The 21,537-nt window shown below is 46.5% G+C and overlaps 1 protein-coding gene across 1 annotated transcript in view; it reads left to right on the plus strand.

The window, feature by feature from the left end:
- LOC119970691 (NACHT and WD repeat domain-containing protein 2-like) overlaps positions 1 to 21,537 on the plus strand; it is a 216,904-nt gene that overhangs the window by 44,391 nt on the left and 150,976 nt on the right. The window contains exons 9-11 of the mRNA XM_038805713.1: positions 3,797 to 4,212; positions 11,576 to 11,730; positions 16,130 to 16,338. Of these exons, the coding sequence (XP_038661641.1) occupies positions 3,797 to 4,212; positions 11,576 to 11,730; positions 16,130 to 16,338 (780 nt within the window). The remainder of the gene's footprint in view (positions 1 to 3,796; positions 4,213 to 11,575; positions 11,731 to 16,129; positions 16,339 to 21,537) is intronic.

The following is a 21,537-nucleotide window of genomic DNA, read 5'->3' on the forward strand; positions in this document are numbered from 1 at the left end:
GTGTGTTCTCAACGGTCGATCTGAAGTCGGCCTACCACCAGCTCCCAATCCACCCGGAAGAGCGCCACTACACTGCCTTTGAAGCAGCCGGCCGACTCTTCCACTTCCTCAGGGACCCCTTCGGCGTCACTAACGGGGTCTCGGTCTTTCAGAGAACGATGGACCGAATGGTGGACTAGTACGGTTTGCGAGCTACATACCCGTACTTGGACAATGTCACCATCTGTGGCCATGATCAGCAGGACCATGACGCTAACTTTCAGAAGTTCCTCCAGGCCGCTCAATCCCTCAACATTACGTACAACAAAGAGAAGTGCGTTTTCCGCACTACACTACTGGCCTTCCTCGGCTACGTCGTGGAGAATGGAGTCCTAGGACCCGACCCCGAACGTTTGCGCCCCCTCACAGCCTCAAGGCCCTCAAACGATGCCTGAGGCTGTTCTCCTACTACGCCCAGTGGGTCCCCAACTATGCGGATAAAGCCCGCCCACTTATTCAAACCACCACTTTTCCCCTGACGGCTGAAGCCCGCTCGGCCTTCAGCTGCATCAAGGCCGACATCACCAAGGCTGCAATGCACGTGGTGGATGGGTCCGTCCCCTTTCAGGTGGAGAGCGATGCATCAGACGTCGCACTGGCTGCCACACTCAACCAGGCGGGCAGGCCAGTAGCATTCTTCTCCAGAACCCTCCATGCTTCCGAAATCCGACACTCCTCGGTCGAAAAGAAAGCACAAGCCATAGTAGAAGCCGTGCGGCACTGGAGGCACTACCTAGCCGGTAGGAGGTTCACCCTCGTCACCGACCAGCGATCGGTCACCTTCATGTTCGACAACGCACAACGGGGCAAAATAAAAAATGACAAAATCCTGAGGTGGAGGATTGAACTCTCCACCTACAATTACGATATCAAGTATCGTCCTGGGAAGCTCAACGAGCCCCCAGATGCCCTGTCCTGTGGCAAATGCGCCAGCGCGCAAGATGACCGACTTTGGGCTATCCACAATGACCTCTGTCACCCAGGGGTCACCCGGCTTACCCACTTTATTAAGGCCTGCAAACTGCCCTTCTCCACCGAGGAGGTCAAGGCCATGACCAGGGACTGCCAGTTCTGCGCGGAGTGCAAACCGCACTTCTACCGGCCAGACAAGGCCCACCTGGTAAAGGCCTCCCGGCACTTTGAGCGCCTAAGTATGGACTTCAAAAGGCCCCACCCCTCCACCAACCGTAATATATACTTTCTAACCATCGTCGACGAGTACTCCCACTTCCCCTTCGCAGTCCCCTGCCCCAACATGACCTCGGCCACTGTGATAAAGGCACTGCACAGCATCTTCACACTGTTCGGTTTCCCTGCTTACATCCACAGTGACTGGGCACATCGTTCATGAGCGATGAGCTGCGTCAGTACCTGCTCAGCAAACACAACACATCGAGCAGGACTATGAGCTATAACCCGCAGGGAAACGGGAAGGTGGAGAGGGAGAACGTATGGAAGGCCGTCCTTCTGACCTTCCGGTCTAGATGTCACCCGACTCCCCGCTGGCAGGAGGTCCTCCCCGACATCCTCCACTCCAGTAGATCACTCCTCTGCGCAGCCACGAACGAGACCCCACACGGACGCTTGTTTCTCTTCCCTAGGAAGTCCATCTCAGGGGTCTCGCTTCCACCTTGGCTGACAACTCAGGGACATGTCCTTCTTCGGAGTTGCGTGAGGAGCCATAAGACCAACCCCCTGGTCGAGAGGGTTCAGCTGCTACACGCCAACCCCCAGTACGCCTACATCGCGCACCAGGATGGATGGCACGATACAGTCTTACTACGAGATCTGGCACCAGCTGGTTCCCCTGCCAACGCGCCCCCCTCCCCCCTGCCAACAGCCACTCCCTGCACCCCTTACGCCCCCCTGGGTCTCCTATCTTGGCCCGCAACGGCACTGTCGCCACCCGCCACCCCCTTGCCTACCCCCACCCCCCCCAACCGTCGACGACATGCCAGACTGAGGCTCAAACTCCAGACACGACACCCCCGCAGTCACCATTGGCAACGACCGTGCCCGCCGCATTGCCCGAGCTGAGGAGGTCTAAAAGAACGAGCCGGCCTCCAGACATACTGAATCTCTAATGACCCCCACGTCACCCCCGCTGGATTTGATTTTTTTAACAGTGGGTGAATGTGGTGAATGTATTTCACCTAATGCATGAGCTGTCTGTACTGTCTGTATAATGATGTGACCCATGACCTGGATGTGATGATACGGGCTACTTCCAGGTACTGTACTGGAATCCCAGAGGAAACAGAAAATGAGCTACATAAAACTATTATTTAAATATTGTACTCTTGACTTCAAATAACTTTATAGTTTTTAGAGTGAAATATCTATTCTTTTGAAATATGGCATTTTCATGAACTTAAAATATTTTGTGGCTCCGCCCTCAGCGGGGCCATATATAGTCCGGCCACCTGTGGGTGGCACTCATTTGTACAGCCGACTCTGGCAGGTGAGTTCATGGATATTAAAGCCTAATGTTCACTCGTTCTCAAGGTCCCACAGTGAATTGACGGTATAACACCAGGCCACAAACCCTTGCTGACATAATAAACCCCTGACTCGAGAGAAGAATTCTCTGAACATTTTTTTTATTGTTTAAAAACTCCCGATGGAGAGAGAGTGTGGGTGGCTCAGAAGGAGACTGCAAGAAGAACACTTTCTCTTTCTCTCTCCCTGTCCCACCTTTGTTTTACATGTGGTCTAGAATGAGTTAAACTTTCAGCAGAAACGTCCCATCAGAATAACTCATCGGGTTTTGACTGAAAGTCCGCAAAGTTGTGATAAGTAAGAGTCGTCAAGGACAGTTTCACTGTCTGAAAGAACTTTTGTATCTGCTGTGATCAGAATTCTGTCAGATTAACAGCGTCGGGTTTTACATTTTTTAAAATCCTTTTTAAAAAGAGACGTTCCCATACTCCAGCATCTGCAGGGGACTGTGTTTGTTTAGTACTGTTTTTGTGTATGTGTGTGAGTGTATAGGGATTTTAATATCGCATTTTTCACAAAGGGGGAAAACTGTTACACCTCTAAATTACAACTTACATGTTAACCGGTTTTAGAGCTTATTTTTTAAAAAGTTTGTTTTTACAATAAATCAATTGTTTTTGAGTTTACTGGTTCAAGTAATTTTAAGTTGAGAATAACAGTATCCAAGGTAAACAATTGGCCCATTTTGTGGGTGAGTTAGACGTTTAACCACATTGTTACGACCTGCAGAGTAGTGGGGCTAGAATTGACTGCACCCTCTCCCATCCTGATCTGTCACAATAAATTGAATAATAGTTCATGTAGGCAATACTGACTGAAACCTGCCACTAAAATTTATAGCAATGTAGAACAAAATTTGCTGATAGAAAGTACATGTTCAACCCGAGGGTTTTCATAATATATAGATATTTTTTTAAATGTTTGATTTATTTAATATCTCTTGAAATGTCTAGAAACGTTATCCTTTCCCTTCGTAGGGAAAGAACGAAGAGTCATAGAGACTGCAAATTAAACTGTACAAAGGTTATTTACAGCTTTGCATTCCAACGTGATTTTAGTCACAAATCCCTTTTCTATACTGAGGAAGATAAATAACATTTGGTGAACAATGATAAAGGAGAGCCTTTAGTATTTAATAGTATAATCCGATTAATTGCATTTCATCTATGATTTGCTTTGGGTGTTAGGCCTGGCCCTCGTTTTGAATGTAATTGTTCCTGAAGTTACTGTACAAAGAAGCCTTCCTTTGTTGTTACAGCTTTTAATTGGACAGAAGCACGACTTGCCTTCCCTCCCCGACAGCATCATTAAAGATGACTTTGAAGCTATTTTGAGCTCCATTGATGGCAGGAAAATGGAAGCGGCAGTCCAGCAGCAACGGCATCGCAATCCTGAACTCCACACTCGGACTCAAAGTGCTGGATTCCATGGGGAATCTCACTGTGGAAAATCTGATCTGACTAACGACTCGGCTCCACTGAGTGCGGAGTTGCCGGAAAGCCGTGACACGGGTGTCAGTGAAATCCTGCCCCCACATATCCCTCAGACAAATAACATGAATGATGCTCTAACTCAGTCTGCAACAGACTTAGAGAAAGCAATTGGGCTCCTTCAGGAGTGGTACATGCTGGATGAAAACTGCATTCCCAGTGTTTACAGGCTTCAGCCAATCAGGTTAGTCTTAAAATGAGCAATTACCATAAAACATTTATAAATTGTACAGATGACTCATACACTAAGGAGTCAAGATGTATGTATAAATTGCAGCTCAAATGAAAAGGTCATGAAACTCACTCCTTGTGACGATGTATCTATCCTATGTATCTTTTTTTTACAGCAGAGGCATTCTGTACAATAGTTATCATTGACTAATAATGTCTGGTCCAGCTACACTTAAATGTACCACAAAAATGTTTAGTTGTAACGATTTCAGTGGATTATTAAAGAGAATTCAGCGCACAAAGAATCATAGAATTTTACTTCACAGAAGAAGGCCGTTCGGCCCATTGTATCCACACTAGCTCCCAAAAGAGCCACCTAGCTAGTCCCATTCTCCAGCCCTTCCTCCATGGCCCTCGAAATATATCACTTTCAAATATATATCCCACTCCAAGCTCTCTTGCTGACCATCTTGAAATTGTGACCCCTAGTCACTGACGTATCAATGAATGGAAATAGAAAATCCTTCTTTACCCTGTCAAAACTGTTCAGAATTTTGAACACCTCAATAAGGTCACCTCTTCTCTGCTCCAAGGAGAACAAGCCCAATTTCTCTATCTTTCTTTGTATCTAAAATTCCTCATTCCTGGTATCATTTTAGCAAATCTCCTCTGCACTCTCTCCAGGGCTTTAACATCCTTCCTTAAATAAGGTGCCCAGAACTGAACATAATACTCCAAATGTGGTTGGACCAATGATTTGTAGAGGTATAGCATAACTTCCTTGCTTTTATACACGATGCCTCCATTTATAAACCCAATGATCCTATGAGCCTTCTTAACAACTGTTTCAACTTGCCTGGCCACCTTCAGAGAATTTTGCACTCGAACCCCAAGGTCCCTCTGCCCCTACTCTCCTCAAAGTTGTACCATGTCTCTCTATATTTCTTCTACCAAAATGCATTACCTCACATTTCTTTGCATTGAAATTCATCTGCCAGGTGTCTGCCTATTTGGCCAACTTGTGAATCAATGTCCCTCTGAAGTCACTCAGCTTCATCCTCACAATTCACTATTCTCCCTAACTTAGTATGATCTGCAAATTTAGAGATTTTGCCCTCAACACTTACCTCTAAATAATTTATATATAAATTATTTATATATAATTATACCTGCCCTTGACAAAGCCATGTTGACTGTCTAGTATTAACTTTTTTTTCTATAACCGTATATTTATCTTATCCCGTATTATGGCCTTCTTTAGTTTTCCCACTATTGATGTCAAGCTGACTGGTCTGTAGTTTCCTGCGTTATCCTTTGCCATTTTCTAAAACAAACAGTATCACATTTGCAACCCTGCAGTCCCTGGGACTAATCCTGTGCTCAAAGAGACTTGGAATATTTCTGTCAACGGCTCCCCAATTTGCTTGTTTACCACTCTCAGTAATCTAGGATAAATTCTGGGCCTGGCGACTTCTCTACCTGAAGTGCTGCCAGCCTTTTTAGCACCTTTTCTTTATCTATCACTACTGCTCAGTTGCTCAACATCCACATTTTCAATTGGACCACGGTCAGCATCTTCTATTTTGGTAAAGCCAGAAGCAAAGTACTCATTTAGTCCCACTGCCATACCATCACCTTCAGTGAGCATCTTAACCTGCTTCTCCCTTATGGGCTCCACTCTATCCTTTACTCATCTTTTACTATTAATATGTTCATTTTACTATTTGTTTTAATGCAGTCTGCCATCCTTTCCTCATGTTCCCTCTTAGCCTTCCTTATTTCTTCCTTAGCCTCTCTCCTGCATTTGAGATACTCTTCCTGATTTCTAATGCTATTGTTATTCCGTCATGTACCATGCGCCTCTTTTTTCTTCCTTATTTTCTCCTCAATAACCTGAGTCATCCATGATAGACACCTTTCTCATGGGTATGTACCGAACTTGCAGCCTATTCACCCTTTGACAAAGGGTCATCTGGAATCGAAATGTTGGCTCTTTTCTCTCCCTACTGCTGCCAGACCTGCTGAGATTTTCCAGCATTTTCTCTTTGGTTTCGGATTCCAGCATCCGCAGTAATTTGCTTTTAAAAATTGCACCCTATTCATCTCTCCTTTGGAAGTCTCCCATTTTTCATCCACTCTTTTATCCACCAAAATGCATTTCCAATTTATCTGTTCCAGTTCAACTTTTAGACCCCTAAAATTTTCCCTTTTCCAGTCTGGGATCTTAATCTGTGAGTGATTTTTATCCTTTCCCAACTTAATATTGAAAATCAGTATATTATGATCACTATTTTCCAAAGGCTCCTACATTCTGATGTTCTTTGACATCTGGATGACATCATACAACTCATGGAATATGTATATGTGTCTGATAATAAATGTACAGTAAGAAGTCTTACAACACCAGGTTAAAGTCCAACATGTTTGTTTCAAACGCTAGCTTTCGGAGCACTGCTCCTTCCTCAGGTGAATACTGAGGTGAATTCGCCTGAGGAAGGAGCAGTGCTCCAAAAGCTAGTGTTTGAAACAAACATGTTGGACTTTAACTGGACTTCTTACTGTGCTCACCCCAGTCCAACGCCGGCATCTCCACATCATAATAAAAGCATATAGTGGGTTGAAGTTTCTGGTCCTTCCCAGCGGCGGGATCTTCCAGGCCCGCCAATGGCGATCCCTGCAGAAAGTTCCCTGGCAACGCAGCCGTCAAGCAATGCAAAACGCTGTTGACAACCTGCGGCTGGCCAATGATGGGTTGTCTTGCCACTGGGTGGTGTGGGAGCGGAATATCACGCCTAGTGCTTTTTAAATTAATTCTTGGAATGTGGGCGTCGCTGGCAAGGGCCTAACTGCCCTTGAAAAGGTGGTGGTGAGCTGCCTTCCTGAATTGCTTCATTGGATGAAGCACACAGAGGTGCAGTTCATGTGTTGCAGGCACACCCACATTGTTATTAAGGAGTGAGTCCCAGGGTTCTGACTCAGTGACAGTGAAGGAAAGTCAATATATTTCTAAGTCAGGATGGTGAGTGATGTGAATGGAAATTTCCAGGTGGTGGCGTTCCCTATATGTCTGCAGCCCTTGTCCTTATAGCAATGGTCATTGGTTTGATGAGTTCCTGCATTGCATCTTGTCAATGGTACACATGGTTGCCACTGTTTGTCGGTGGTGGAGGGAGTGACCATTTGTGAATGAGATGTCAGTCAAGCAGGCTGCTTTGTCCTGGATGGTGTCAGGTTTTGAGTGTTGTTGGAGCTGCGCTCATCCAGGCAAGTGGAGAGAATTCCATCACACCTCTGACATGTACCTTGTGGATGGTCGATAGGTTTTGGGGGGTTCAGGAGGTTACATGCCACAGGATTCCTAGCTTCTAACCTGCACTTGTATTTGATTGGATTGGATTTGTTTATTGTCACGTGTACCGAGGTACATTGAAAAGTATTTTTCTGCGAGCAGCTCAACAGATCATTAGGTACATGAAAAGAAAAGGAAATAAAAGAAAATACATTATAGGGCAACACAAGGTACACAATATAATTACACAAGCACCGGCATTGGATGAAGCACACAGGGGTGTAGTGTTAATGAGGTCAGTCCATAAGAGGGTCGCTTAGGAGTCTGGTAACAGCGGGGAAGAAACTGTTTTTGAGTGTGTTCTCAGACATCTGTGTCTTGCCCGATGGAAGAAGTTGGAAGAGTAAGCCGGGTGGGAGGTGTCTTTGATTATGCTGCCCGTTTTCCCCAGGCAGCGGGAGGTGTAGATAGAGTCAATGAATGGGAGGTAGGTTCGTGTGATCGACTGGCTGAATTTATGACTCTCTGAAGTTTCTTGCGGTCCTGGGACGAGCAGTTGCCACACCAGGCAGTGTGCAGCCCGATAGGATGCTTCCTCTGGTGCATCTGTAAAAGTTGGTAAGAGTTAATGTGGACATGCCGAATTTCCATAGTTTCCTGAGGAAATATTGGCACTGTTGTGCTTTTTTGGTGGTAGCGTCACCGTGGGTGGACCAGGACAGATTTTTGGAGATATGTGCCCCTAGGAATTTGAAACTGCTAACCATCTCCACCTCGGCCCCATTGATGCTGACAGGGGTGTGTACAGTACTTTGCTACCTGAAGTCAATGACCAGCTCTTTAGTTTTGCTGGCATTGAGGGAGAGATTGTTGTTGCTGCACCACTCCACTAGGTTCTCTATCTCCCTCCTGTATTCCAACTCGGCATTATTCGAGATCAGGCCCACTATGGTCATATCATCAGTAAACTTGTAGATGGAGTTAGAACCAAATTTTGCCACGCAGTTGTGTGTGTAGAGGCAGCAAAGTAGGGGGCTAAGTATGAAGCCTTGCATAGCCACGGTACGTATATGATTAGTCCTGTTCAGTTCCTGATCAATGGTAACTCCTAGTATGTATATAGTGGGGGATTCAACGGCACTAATGCCATTTAATGTTAAGAGGTGATGGCTAAATTCTCTCTTTTTGGAGATGGTCATTGTCTGGCACTTATGTGGCACAAATTAACTTGCCACTTGTCAGCCCAAGCCTAGATATTGTCCAGGTCTTGTTGCATTTGGACATGATTGCTTCAGTATTTGAGGAGTCATGAATGGTGCTGAACATTATGCAATCATCAGCGACCTTATGATAGAAGGAAGGGCATTGATGAAGCAACTGAAGATGATTGGGCCTCGGACACTATCCTGAGGAACTCTTGCAGTGATGTCCTGGAGCTGAGGTGATGCTGAGAGGATGTTTCCTTTTGTGACAGAGTCGAGGACCAGAGGGCATAACGTCAGAGTAAGGGGTCACCTATTTAACACTGAAATGAGGAGGAATTTCTTCTCTGAGGGTAATGAATCTGTGGAATTCTTTACTGCAGCATGCTGTAGAGGCTGGAACGTTAATTATGTTCGAGGCTGAGATAGACAGATTTTTAATCAGTCAAGGTGTCAAAGATTATGGGGATAAGGCGGGAAAGTGGAGTTGAGGATTACATTAGATTGACCATGATCTCATTGAATAGTGAAGCAGACTTGATGGGCCGAATGGCCTACTTCTCGCCTACATCTTACAGTCTAATGACCACAGACATCCTCTTTTGCTGGATGTGAGTCCAGCCATCGGAGAATTTTCCCACTGATTCCCATTGGCACTATTTTTGCTAGGGCTCCTTAATATCATACTCGGTGGTATGCTGCCTTGTTGATAAGGGCAGTCATTCTCACCTCACCTCTGGAGTTCAGCTCTTTTTTCCATGTTTAAACCAAGGCTCTAATAAAGTCGGGAGCTGAATGCATTGACCAGAAACTGAACTAGATGTACTGTGGGTACAAGCGCAGGTCAAATGAATCTGTAAGGGGCCTCACGGTAGCATGGTGGTTAGCATCAATGCTTCACAGCTCCAGGGTCCCAGGTTCGATTCCCGGCTGGGTCACTGTCTGTGTGGAGTCTGCACGTCCTCCCCGTGTGTGCGTGGGTTTCCTCCGGGTGCTCCGGTTTCCTCCCACAGTCCAAAGATGTGCGGGTTAGGTGGATTGGCCATGCTAAATTGCCCGTAGTGTAAGGTTAATGGGGGGATTGTTGGGTTACGGGTATACGGGTTACGTGGGTTAAGTAGGGTGATCATTGCTCGGCACAACATCGAGGGCCGAAGGGCCTGTTCTGTGCTGTACCGTTCTATGTTCTATGTTAAATGCTAGGAATTTTGAGGCGAGTAACTCACCTCCCGCCTCCCCAAAGCCTGTCCAACATCGGCAAGGCGACAATTTGATGGAATGCTCTCCACTTGCCTGAATGAATGCAGGTCCAACGTGCAAGAAGCTCATCACCATCCAGTACAAAGCGGCCGGCTTAATCAGCAACCCATTCACAAACCAAAACATTCACTCCCTCCACCGCTGATGAATAGTGGCCAGAAGTGTGCACTATACACAAGATGCACTGCAAAAACTTGCAACGGCTCCTTCAACATCACCTTGCAAACCTGTTACCTCTGCCACCTTGAAGAACAGTGGCATCAGCTGCATGGGAACACTATCACCTGCAATTTCTGCCCCAAGCCACACACCATCCTGTCTTGGAAGTATATCGTCATTCCTTCATTGTTGCTGGGTCACATTCCATTTCGAACAGCACTGTGGGTGTGCCTGCACCTCATGAGCTGCAGCGGCTCAAGAAGGCGGTTCAACACCACCTTCCACAGGGCAATTAGGGGTGGGCAACAAATACCAGTGACACCCACATCCATTAAATAATAAGAAAATAACTTTTTAGGAGTTTGATTGGAATTAAAATGTCCAGAGTTGGTAGGATCTGTGAAGAAAGCTAAGTGGATAGTTGATTATCATCTCCCATGGCTATTTAAGAGGTGTCCAAAATCCTGACAGTTTCTTGACCAAGTCTGAAAATGTTGTGGTAAAAGTTGGGTGGGAAGGTTCAAAACCCAGCAGTGTCTGAACTCGCACTAAACAATGGTGCAACCAGTCTCCATTCCCCACTATTCTCCTCCAGCCAGCCAAACCTGTTCTCACATTGAATAACATTTCTTTCCCATTCACTCACTTCCTCATGTCCGGTCACCGATCTCTCATATTTTCATTACTCACTCCCTTTTCACTGGCTCAGTGTGTGCTATAAGCATTTTGCCTTAAATATCCTCCCAGCCAAATGGATGGCCACTGACCTGAAAAGTTAATGTTGCTTCTCTCTCCACAGACGCTGCCTGATTTATTGATCGCTTGCGCCATTTTCTGTTCTTATTTCAGATTGGCAGTGTCTGCTGTATTTACATTTTTATTGTGTTCGAGTTTGAGAAGATTCTGATTAGAGAAGCTTCCTTAGAACATGGTCAAGTTAGACCAATATCATTGCTGAGTATTGACTAAAATAATCTTCGGAGTTTTAGCAAATTGACTGGGTTGTCATTGATTAATAACAAGCACAATGCTTGGGGTTTTTTTTAGGTTGTTGGAAACTCATTTAATCTGGCAGATTATTGAGTGAACAAAGAAGGAGAGAGGGGTGTAGATACTGGCCGCGATTTTTGGCACGATTGGCCAGGTGTTTCTCGATGGCTGCTTTGGTGAGATCGCGGCCCGTATTTGTCGTCACTTTGTGCTGGAAATGAGCCCCCCCCATGGCAAACCGATACAGTGAAAAAAGCAGCAGTTTAGCTATTTGTGTGATGATGGATGGCTGTCATTGTGAATAGAATAAGAATAAAATTAAAAGACTCAATCTGGCCATGAATCAAATTTATCAGGATATGATCTAATCGTTTTGTGCCTGTTACCTATTATAGTTTAATAGCTGTGCAGAAAGTTGGAAGTAGGTTGGTTTCATTGTTAAATACTATTTATCTGAACTTTAATTTTCTTTGTAGGACACACTTCAGAGATATTTACAGCATGGATCCCTCACGCAGGCAACACGCAAGGAATAACTGGTCAAGTTCGTCCAAGAAACTGTACAGTATCCTCCAGGAATATGCACCATTGGCACTCAGTAAAGAAACAACTTCAAGTCTCCTTCAAACAGGTAGTGATGGAAAAATCAGAATTAATAGCTTTAAGTGTGACGTAACAACAAGACTAACCATAAATAACTTGATAGAATGATCAATGAAGCCTTTTCAAACAACTAATTGTTACAATATATAATTGGGGTGGCACGGTAGCACAGTGGTTAGCACAGTTGCTTCACAGCTCCAGGGTCCCAGGTTGATTCCCGGCTTGGCTCACTGTCTGTGTGGAGTTTGCAAGTTCTCCCCCGTGTCTGCGTGGGTTTCCTCCGGGTGCTCCGGTTTCCTCCCCCAGTCCAAAGATGTGCAGGTTAGGTGGATTGGCCACCATAAATAGCCGTTCATGTCCAAAAAGGTGAGGTGGGGTTATTGGGTTACAGGGATAGGGTGGAGGCGGGGGTTGTGCTCTTTCCAAGAGCCGATGCAGACTCGATGGGCCGAATGGCCTCCTTCTGCACTGTAAATTCTATGATTACAAATCCCCACATTAAGTAACAGTGCGAAGAACCAGCAGTAGCTTTAACTCTAGCATGGCCTCTCAAATTTTGTCAATATGTCTGGAGAAGGGCAGCACGGTGGCCTAGTGGTTAGCACAACTGCCTCACGGCGCTGAGGTCCCAGGTTCGATCCCGGCTCTGGGTCACTGTCTGTGTGGAGTTTGCACATTCTCCCCGTGTCTGCGTGGGTTTCGCCCCCACAACCCAAAGATGTGCAGGGTAGGTGGATTGGCCACGCTAAATTGCCCCTTAATTGGAAAAAATAATTGGGTAATCTAAAAATTTTTTTAAAAAAAAGAAAACAAAAATAAAAGAAAAAAAAATATGTCTGGAGGAAATCACTGGGAATGCTGGGAATACTCAGCAGGATGGGCAGCATCTGCGACAGGCATAGCTCCTGAATGGCCATCGACCTAAAACAATAGGCTGAATTTTTCTGCCCCACTGATGCTGGGGGTGGAGGTTAAAGGGGCCTGAAAGTAGCTCTGATTGGCTCTGAGAACCCACCTGCTGCCCTGAACTGGGCAAGGATTCTGTCTCCATGCCAATTAAAGGCGTGCCTCTGTAGTGACAGAATTTATATTCTTGGGTTGTTCCTGCGGGTTTTCACGGTGCTGACCAGGTCCTGGATGAAGGACTAACCCCCCCCCCCCCCCCCCCCCCCCCCCCCCCTCCCCTCATGCCTGCGGCTCGAGTGCAAGTGCAGGAGGGGGACAGGCCACACATGCTCGGTTTCCAGATTTCCTTTGTTGCCTGGCTCCATTGGAGCCATTCAACATGTTTTTTCAGCAGCCAGAAAACCAAGTGGTTTTAAATAAATTAACTGAATGGTGCCCTGACGGCAATGTGGGATATGCTAAATGGGAGTTGTAAACTACTTTGATCATAGCCTGAGGGGAGATGGATCGGGCCTGTGTGGTGCTGTTGGGTGAAATAATGATGACGGTACCTGGTGCAATGCAAAAAGTGAGCCCACCTGAACAATGTTTAGTCCGGAGCTGAAAAGGCAGCTGAAGGTTCCGATAAACCCATCGGGATCTTGGAGTAAGAAAATCCCAGGGGAGATGATAACTCCATGCTACTAAAGCGATGGGGATCAGAGAAGTCCAGGAACAGTTGGGCTCGTGACTGTGTTTAAGCATTGGCATGTAGTCCGGCCACACAGTGAGGCACAATCTCAGAAGTAGGTGAACTCAGCTGATAAAGACCAAGAAAGCTGCATCGGGGAGCTGATCGAAGAGAGATCTGGCCTTTTGGTGAGGATTGTGCCCATAGGATCGGGCGGAGTAAAGCTGCTGTCAGCTGGAATCAGCGTGGCTCCTGGAAGGACGGGAGCTGCAATTCCTCGTGAGGAAAACAGAGTTTCAAGGACTTTGTGACTCATTGTGATCACTGACGTCTGGGTGGGTAGCTGAGAAAATTCATTGAATCTGCCTTGGTCATTTTTGCCATTTAATATGCAGTTTGTGATTTTTTTTACCACTGTTTGCTGTTAACTCAGGTTTACCTCATTTTAATTCTGGTTTGAGCATATGATAGATAGTATTGACTATTGGCTTTGCTGACATTTGTATTATAAACGTTCTTCTGTTTGTTAAAACCATGGGAACTCTTGTGGCTTTATTATCTTAGTAACTGGGATTTCAAATGTCTTGTAGCTTAATCAAACCTCTGCAGGTCCCGAAACAGATTGTAACACTGTGAAAATCCCAAAGAGTAACTGTTTCCCATTGCTAGCTCCCCGCTGAGGTGGTTTCCAGAGGTCTCCCAATGAAGGTCACTCCCTTCCCTTGCCTGACGCCAGCCCGCACAGCTAAAGTTGCCAGGCTTCACACATGATGGGAGTAATTTAACAAAATTTGTCAATATCAGGCTTTGATTGAAAACTGATGTGTATCTCTCCAGAATAACAACCAACTTTTCAGATCAGAGTTTCTGGCACTCAGTGCACAGAATATTAATAGTGGCACATCACTAGTTAGAGTTCATTTATCCCTATTCTGCTTTCTGTTGGTTAGCCAATCTATCCAAGCTAATATATTACCCCCAATCCTGTGGGATCTTACCTTGTGTATTAACTTTTTATAGGGCACCTTATCAAATGCCTTCTAGAAGTCCAGATGCACTACATCTACAGGGTCCCATTATCCACTTTGCTTGTTACATCTTTATAGAACTCCTGTAAATTAGTCAAATGTGATTTACCCTTCATAAAACCATGCTGACTCTGATGGATTGCGTTTTGACTTTCCAAATATTCTGTTTTTGCTTCCTTAATAATGGATTCCAACAACAGACGTTAAACTAATTGGTCTATGGTCTACCTGGTCTACCTCCATCCCTTTTTGAACATGGGTATTACCTCTTTTACAATCCACTGGAACCTTTCCAGGATCCAGGGAACTTTGGCATGTTATAACAAATGAATCTACTATCTCTGCTACTACTTCCTTTCAGACCCTAAAGTATAAGATATCAGACTTGTCTGCCTTTAATCCCAATATTTGCTCATTATTTTTTCCCTGGTGATGGTGATTTGGTGATTATTTTAAGTTGCTCCTTTTCAACAACTTCTGCATTACCTGTTACTACTGGGATGGTTCCAGTGTCCTCCACCGTGAAAACTGAAGCAAAATATTGATTTAGTGTATCTGCCATTTCTGTGTTCCCCATGATTTACTCACCTGTCTTGTCCCCTAAGGAACCACCATTGACTTCAGCTACTCCTTTGTTTTTATATACTTAAAAAATCTTTTACTATTGGTGGTGGTGGAATGAGGGCCTTAATTGGCCATTACTCAATTGGCTGAATGCAAGCCAGGCGGGCCACCGAAGGCCTTCCTTTCCTTCCCACCTGAAACTTGGTTGGGGCAAGCAGGCAGGCAGCAACATGGCCACTCGATAGATTTTAGTTGACTCCCCTTCAAACCCACCAGTGAAGGAACGTAAAACCAGTCCCGTATCTCTGCCACTTTGGGCTGTGCATGGGAAACTCGCAACGACCTTCCTCATACATTCCTCTGAATGTTTTCAGGCTAGATTTACTCTACCTGCCATCTCCTCCCATGCAGCCTGGCCTTGTCCTCTGGTGGGATATCCCAAGTCGCGCTCGGGGAAATCCCTCATTTGCCCACTTCCTGAGGTTGTAGCTTCACACCCACATCCAGTTCTAGCCTTCCACTGCTTCTTTGTTTCATTTGGTGCTTACAGGCATTTTCTCCTGCCAAACGTAAACCTACTTTTTCAGTGAATAAAAGCAAAATACTGCAGATGCTGGAAAACTGAACTAAAAGCAGAAAATGCTGGAAAACAAGAGTTAACAATTCAAGTCCACATTACTCTTTCTGCAGCTGTTTAAGAGCTGCAGCAGTACTGAAAATGCTATACCATCGTTCTCCCCTCATTGAACAGACTCCCGACAAGGTGCCAAGCCAACAGAGGTCATTGCCACACATGTAAAATTCAGGCTGTGTCAAGAAATTCCAAGAGGATTGTTTTTTTGCAGGGTGAGGAGATGCACAGTTTCTGTGTATGTAACTGTTTTAGTGGTTCTTGATATTTCTGGCATGGTTAAAAGTGAATACGACTTTTAAAATATTATGAAACTTCTCCTCACTCCATTTCCAGCCATTTCATCTCCTCTGACACTCAACTCCTGAACAATAAGACAACGTTCCTTGCCTTCGTGTGTTCAGTCACCATTCCACTCAAAGGGCTAGATTTTATGGGTGCTGTATTCCCCACCCTACCCCCTCTCCTCCCCCGTATGAAAGCCAATCATCAGCTTGCCCACCATCCTAGATACGCACTTGATTAACCCTGTCAGGTAGAAATTCATTAAATCAACGGACTTTTCAAAAAAACAAATATGGGATAATTAGGCCTCCTTTTCTTTCTTTCTCTAATAATAAAACCTCAGTTATAGAATGTGAGGTTAAACAGGGTCTACAAACAAAAGGACCTCCAGAGGATCACTGCCATTGGTTTAAGCGGTATATCACTGACATCCAATACAACCTGTCAACTGAGAAAGCTTCAGATTATACTGATGTCCGTCCACGGAAACCAGAATTCAACAAGCCATTATACGAAGCTCACACACGATTTCTGAAAAGCATTCACGCCAGGGTAAGAAACTGATCATTTATGATTGTTTCTATAATTGAATCGTTTCTGTGCAATGCTATGTAAGGTCTAAATATACAAATAATTTTAGGAACTATTTGAACACTGGTGTCTATTTTCACAATGCTGATCATTTTGCATATCTCCTCCTCCCTGTTCTTCACCCTCTCATTGTGTATGCTGTCTTTTAGCTTGAAGCTTGAATTAAATTGCACTGTTGTTGCAAATATGAGGTTTATGAGAGTGTTATGTTTTCGGACTGTGCCTATTATTGAGGGAAAATGGAGGGGGGGGGGGGTTTGCGGCTGTTGCTGAATTCTGCTGACAGTAAACCTGAGTGGTTTGATTGTTAAATATTAAAGGGAGGACACAGGTTGTTTTACTGGGAAGGAGTGTTCACACTTGTAGACAATGATAGAAACATCTGTTGTGACAGCGGATAGGCCTAGCCTCCGAAGACCCAGGAAGATGTCAAAGGAGGTGATGCCGCAGTGCTATTCTCACTGAACCCACGGTAATGCTCTTGGAACCTAGGTTTGAATTACACCACTGCAGATGGTACAAATCTGGACTGAAAAGTGTAATGAGAACAAAAGTCTCATGGTGACCATGAAACCATTGCCTAATGCCATAAAACCCCATCCCTTTAGGAAGGGAAATCTGCCATATTTACCTGTCTGGCCTACATTTGACTCCAAATCCACAGCAATATGTTTGACCTTTAACGACCCTATGAAATGGCAGCCAGTCTCAATGACTTTCTCAGATTGAAAGTAAAATAAAAGTTAAAAGGGTAAAGTTCTGTTCTGTAGTTTGATGTGTAACTTACTTGCTGAAATAGTGAAGATGATTGTCCAGCCCTGCTCGTGCAGGCTCAAATCGCGTCATGGCCGGAGGCTGTCACAAGAGGGCCATAACGCGATGTGTGCCGGGGAGAACTCAATTTGAGCTTCTCCCCATCCCCGGCCGGCAACGTAATCTGGTTCATGTCCAATTGTAGGCCCGGGTTCTCCAGTCCCCCGACCACGTGGTTTTCAGGGGGCCATGCTGTTCGCTGATGGTGGAATTCTCTCTTCCTACCGCTTGTCAGTGGGATTTCACATTGAAGCCACCTCGCGCCACTCTGAAACCTGTGGGCGGGGGTGCGCTGCTGACAGGAATTCTGGCCCCATCTTTCTTCTTCATCTTCCAAGATGGAACAGATCACTATTTGATAAGCTCAACCTACAAGCCCAGAACTGACAAAACCCATGCTCGGAGAGCAATACATACACATAATTGAAAATTAGAACTGATAGGATTAGATGGTGTCTGAGCCTTCCGTAAAGCAAAAGGACAAAGCTTCCACCACAATCGGGCCCAAGACAGGTTAATGAAGTGGCAAGGCTTGCCACTGCATCATCAGGCACCGCCTGGCACATGGAAGTGTTGATGTAAAGGCAGTGTCAAGTAGATTTCCTTTGTGTCTATGTGATTCAGCCGCACAAAGAATGCAGCAGTGGAGCCCAATAAGTGGATGTAATATCTTCAATGGCAGTCCCACCACTGGAATTCTTCCTGTTTGCACTGGTCAGCTCCCGGTGGGATCCTACTGGGCTAATTATGAGACCCAGTTCAGGAAAACAGACTGGAGCTGGGGCAGTTACAGAAAGTGGTACGGAAGTCCAATTCCATCGAAACCCTGGACAGTGACCAAGAACAAAACTCTCCGCCAAATGTTCCTTTCTTTCCAGTCTGGAGATGTGGAAACAACATGCTACACAGTACAATTTAAATCTAACTGAATTATATGAGCACTTTAGCCAAATTGGATATGCCATTCAACACCTGAACAACAGGCTATATTCATTCCAGCTATTCATAATTCATGGTGGGATAGGGAGCTAGAGTATTTCTTTGCCAATGCTGTGCTTGCCAAATTTTAAGTAAGTTGATTCTATTCAAAATCAACCAACCAAAGACCTTTGTACTCAGACAGATTTAGAAAACAGCCCCTCGGTAAATAAATGGTTGCAAAGTAATTGAAGGAGTTTGAATTTGTCTCAGAAAGTTGGAATGGCATAATAAGCTATTAAAGTAACACAAATAAACTGATGTGGTGGATGTGATGGCGGCGGCTGGGGGTTGGGGGGGGGGGCTTGGGGGCGAATTCAACTCAAACCATTTACTCTGCAAGGGCAGCTGGCTGTTTATAGGGAGGTGTGCTTTTGGGTGCGATTTCATGGAAAAAGTTCAAAGTGTCATCTCGGGCGCGACATCCTGGGTGTTTCCCCACCGCAACCCGGCAAGACCACGGCTGATATTGAACAGCACTCAGTGCCGAAAATGATCCCCCACGATCTTCACGCCAGTACTGGCTGTCCTGCCAGCTGATTCACCAGATTCACACCCGGTTGCTCCCCACTGACAAGGAGGAGCTCATTCCCAGGCAGCACAGAAGCATGACACCATGTAGTCCTGCTCCATGTTTCGGGGATGCTAATCTGGCCAGACCTCGGGACGCCGTGGAGACTAGATGGGTTATTCTGTTTCCCCGAGGATGCCAGCGGACCAGAAGCAAGGCCACCAATGCCACCTGGGAGGCAGTGGCAGCAGCCATCAGTTCAAGCAGTATGGTCAGGAAGTTCAGCTGGTCAAGCAGTTCAGTGCAGGAAGAAGACCAACGACTTCTACTGGGACACAAGGTTAATTGAACACCAACCCCCTGGCATCAGTTCCGCCTGTCACCCACCCGACCCCCCAACCCCCCCCCCCCCCCCCTCCCCAAGGTCTGGTTGGCACATAACACCCTCCCCACATCCGATCACCGTGCTTGTACCCGAGCACACCCTGGCACCCACCAGCACAACCCCTCCACGTCCAGGTGCGATGTCCACACATGTCACCTGCCACAGACGCCCTCTAATGCACCAAGTGTGTAGCTCGCAATGCCCCCTGCAAAAGAAGTTAGCCTATAATAGACATGAAAGGGCCCAAATGGACGACGGAGTTCTGGACATGAGCGTCCACGCACCCTATGAGGAATGGGTCGTGGAGATTGGGGGATTTCCCGAGGAAAGAACAGTCACCAACAGCAAGGTTGGCCTTTGCCACTGCCAATTCACCCAGATGACTTGCCTCAAGTGAGTTGTTCATGTCAGACAAAATGATCCTTCCCTCTCACTGACCACATGTCCCTTTTCCTGCAGGATCTCCACCTGATTCGGCAGCACCATCTGATGTAGCCCCCCATCCCCCGCACAGCTGTCAACCCCACACCCCACCAGTGCAGAGTCACACACCTTTGTAGGCAACATTAATGGACAGGCTTCTGGGGCACAATCTGGTGAGCACCACACAGTTGCTGATGAACATCAGTTGGAAGCAGGAAAATCCACGCAAGTCAGCAGTTGGAGATCTGCTGGATCACGGAACTCAGCTGAGTTGCAGTCAGTTGCCTTGTCTCTGGGCAAGGTTATCCCGGAACAGATGCTGGGACACAGCCATGACATTCAGGAGGGGATGTCAGCGACACTCCGGTGGGTGCTGATCTGAATAGTCCCAAAGAGTTTGGCACAGGAGATGATGCCAACAATGCGTGGCAGTGAGGCCAACATTGCAAGGGTGAATGATAACATTCTTGGCGTCTACAGGAACAGAGAACAAGAAGAATACAGGCGAAAGATGGGAGGGACGGCTGAAGCGGGGGTGAGCGCGAGACGAATCCGTCCGGAAGAAGCAAGTGACAACACCAACACCAGACGCATTCGAGTATTGCCCTCTGTAATTGTTTCTCCGACACTCAAATGTATATCTACCTCCCCAGTCTCACACGCCCCCCCCCCCCCCCCACCACACTCAAACAGATGCCTACTTATGTGTTGTAAATAATATTGCCAATTGTATAGAGTTACTGCTGTTGAGCTGGTGCATAATACCTTACCAGTTACTTTATTTTGCTTTTTATTTATTTTTTATTATTGCTTTGGTCGCAGGGATGTCCCTGTGGTGATATGATTTGCATAGCTGTCTGCCATTGGTGCAGAACACCGGCTTACTATTGGCCCTGGTCGGTCATCTGCCTCTCGACCGATTGGTTGAGACCAGTCATGTGACAGCTCTCCGATTGGTCGAGAGGCTGAGTTAACCATGCCTCCATACCGAGGTATAAATAGTCGGAATGCCCGGCGGTCATCCATTTATTGTAGTCAACCGCAGGGCTAAGTTCTAGCTTATTAAAGCCTAACTTTTGTATACCAACTCGTCTCTCGTGCAATTGATGGCTCATCAATCCCCAGTGCTGAAGCCCACCTCTTGGATATTTGCTTTTTGGCTCCTGTATCTGTGGCACTGATGTCCCCAGGGTCCAGGTAAAGTGTCCAGGTCTTGCAGTCTGATTGGAACGCTAGGCAATAAAACCCAATAAAACTCATCTGAGACATGGCACGTTTATCCATGAGAATGCACTTGAAAATATTTAGTTGATTAAACAATCAACAGTACCTTCATACAAAAAGGTGAAAACCAATTACTTAACAGTAAAGTTGCTCATTCAGATCAATCTGCCTCTCTCTCTCTCCCTCTTGCAACTCCCAGCAGTAGACAGGGGAAAATCGAACTGGCACAGAGCACGTCAGAAGAGAGAAAGAACTCCCCTTCCCCTTCTCCAGCTCTAGCAGCCAGTCATCTTACCATGCTCCCTTTCCTTACTCCAGGTCACAAAAGCAAAGAGACGGCAGCAAACAAACGCACAGCCTCCAGACAGCTGAAGCAACGAGCAGCAAACACCACTCAGTCAGATCAATCTGCCGCTCTCTCCTCCTCCAGCGACTCCTCAGCAGTGGAAAATCACACTGACCCAGAGCATGCCAGGAGAGAGAAAGAGCTCCCCTTCCCCTTCTCCAGCTCAGGCAGCAGGTCATCATCCATCCCCCCCTTTCCTTACTCCAGGCAGGGCCGGCTCAAGGCACCGGCAACTCGGGCAGTCGCCCGGGGCGCCATGTGCTAGGGGGCGCCAGAGACTCGGGTCCCGCGCATGCGCAGTTGGGCCGGTGCCAACCAGCGCATGCGCGGTGGCCGCCCTCCCCAGGGCGGCCCCCCCCCCTCGGTCCGCCCCCTCGGTCCGCCCGCCCCGCTCGGTCTGCTCCCCCCCCCGCCCCCCCCCTCGGGTCCGTTCCCCCGCCCCCCCTCAGGTCCGCCCCCCCCCTCGGGTCCCCCCCGGTC

This window comes from Scyliorhinus canicula, chromosome 8 (genome assembly GCF_902713615.1).
Source record: "Scyliorhinus canicula chromosome 8, sScyCan1.1, whole genome shotgun sequence".
NCBI lineage: Eukaryota > Metazoa > Chordata > Chondrichthyes > Carcharhiniformes > Scyliorhinidae > Scyliorhinus > Scyliorhinus canicula.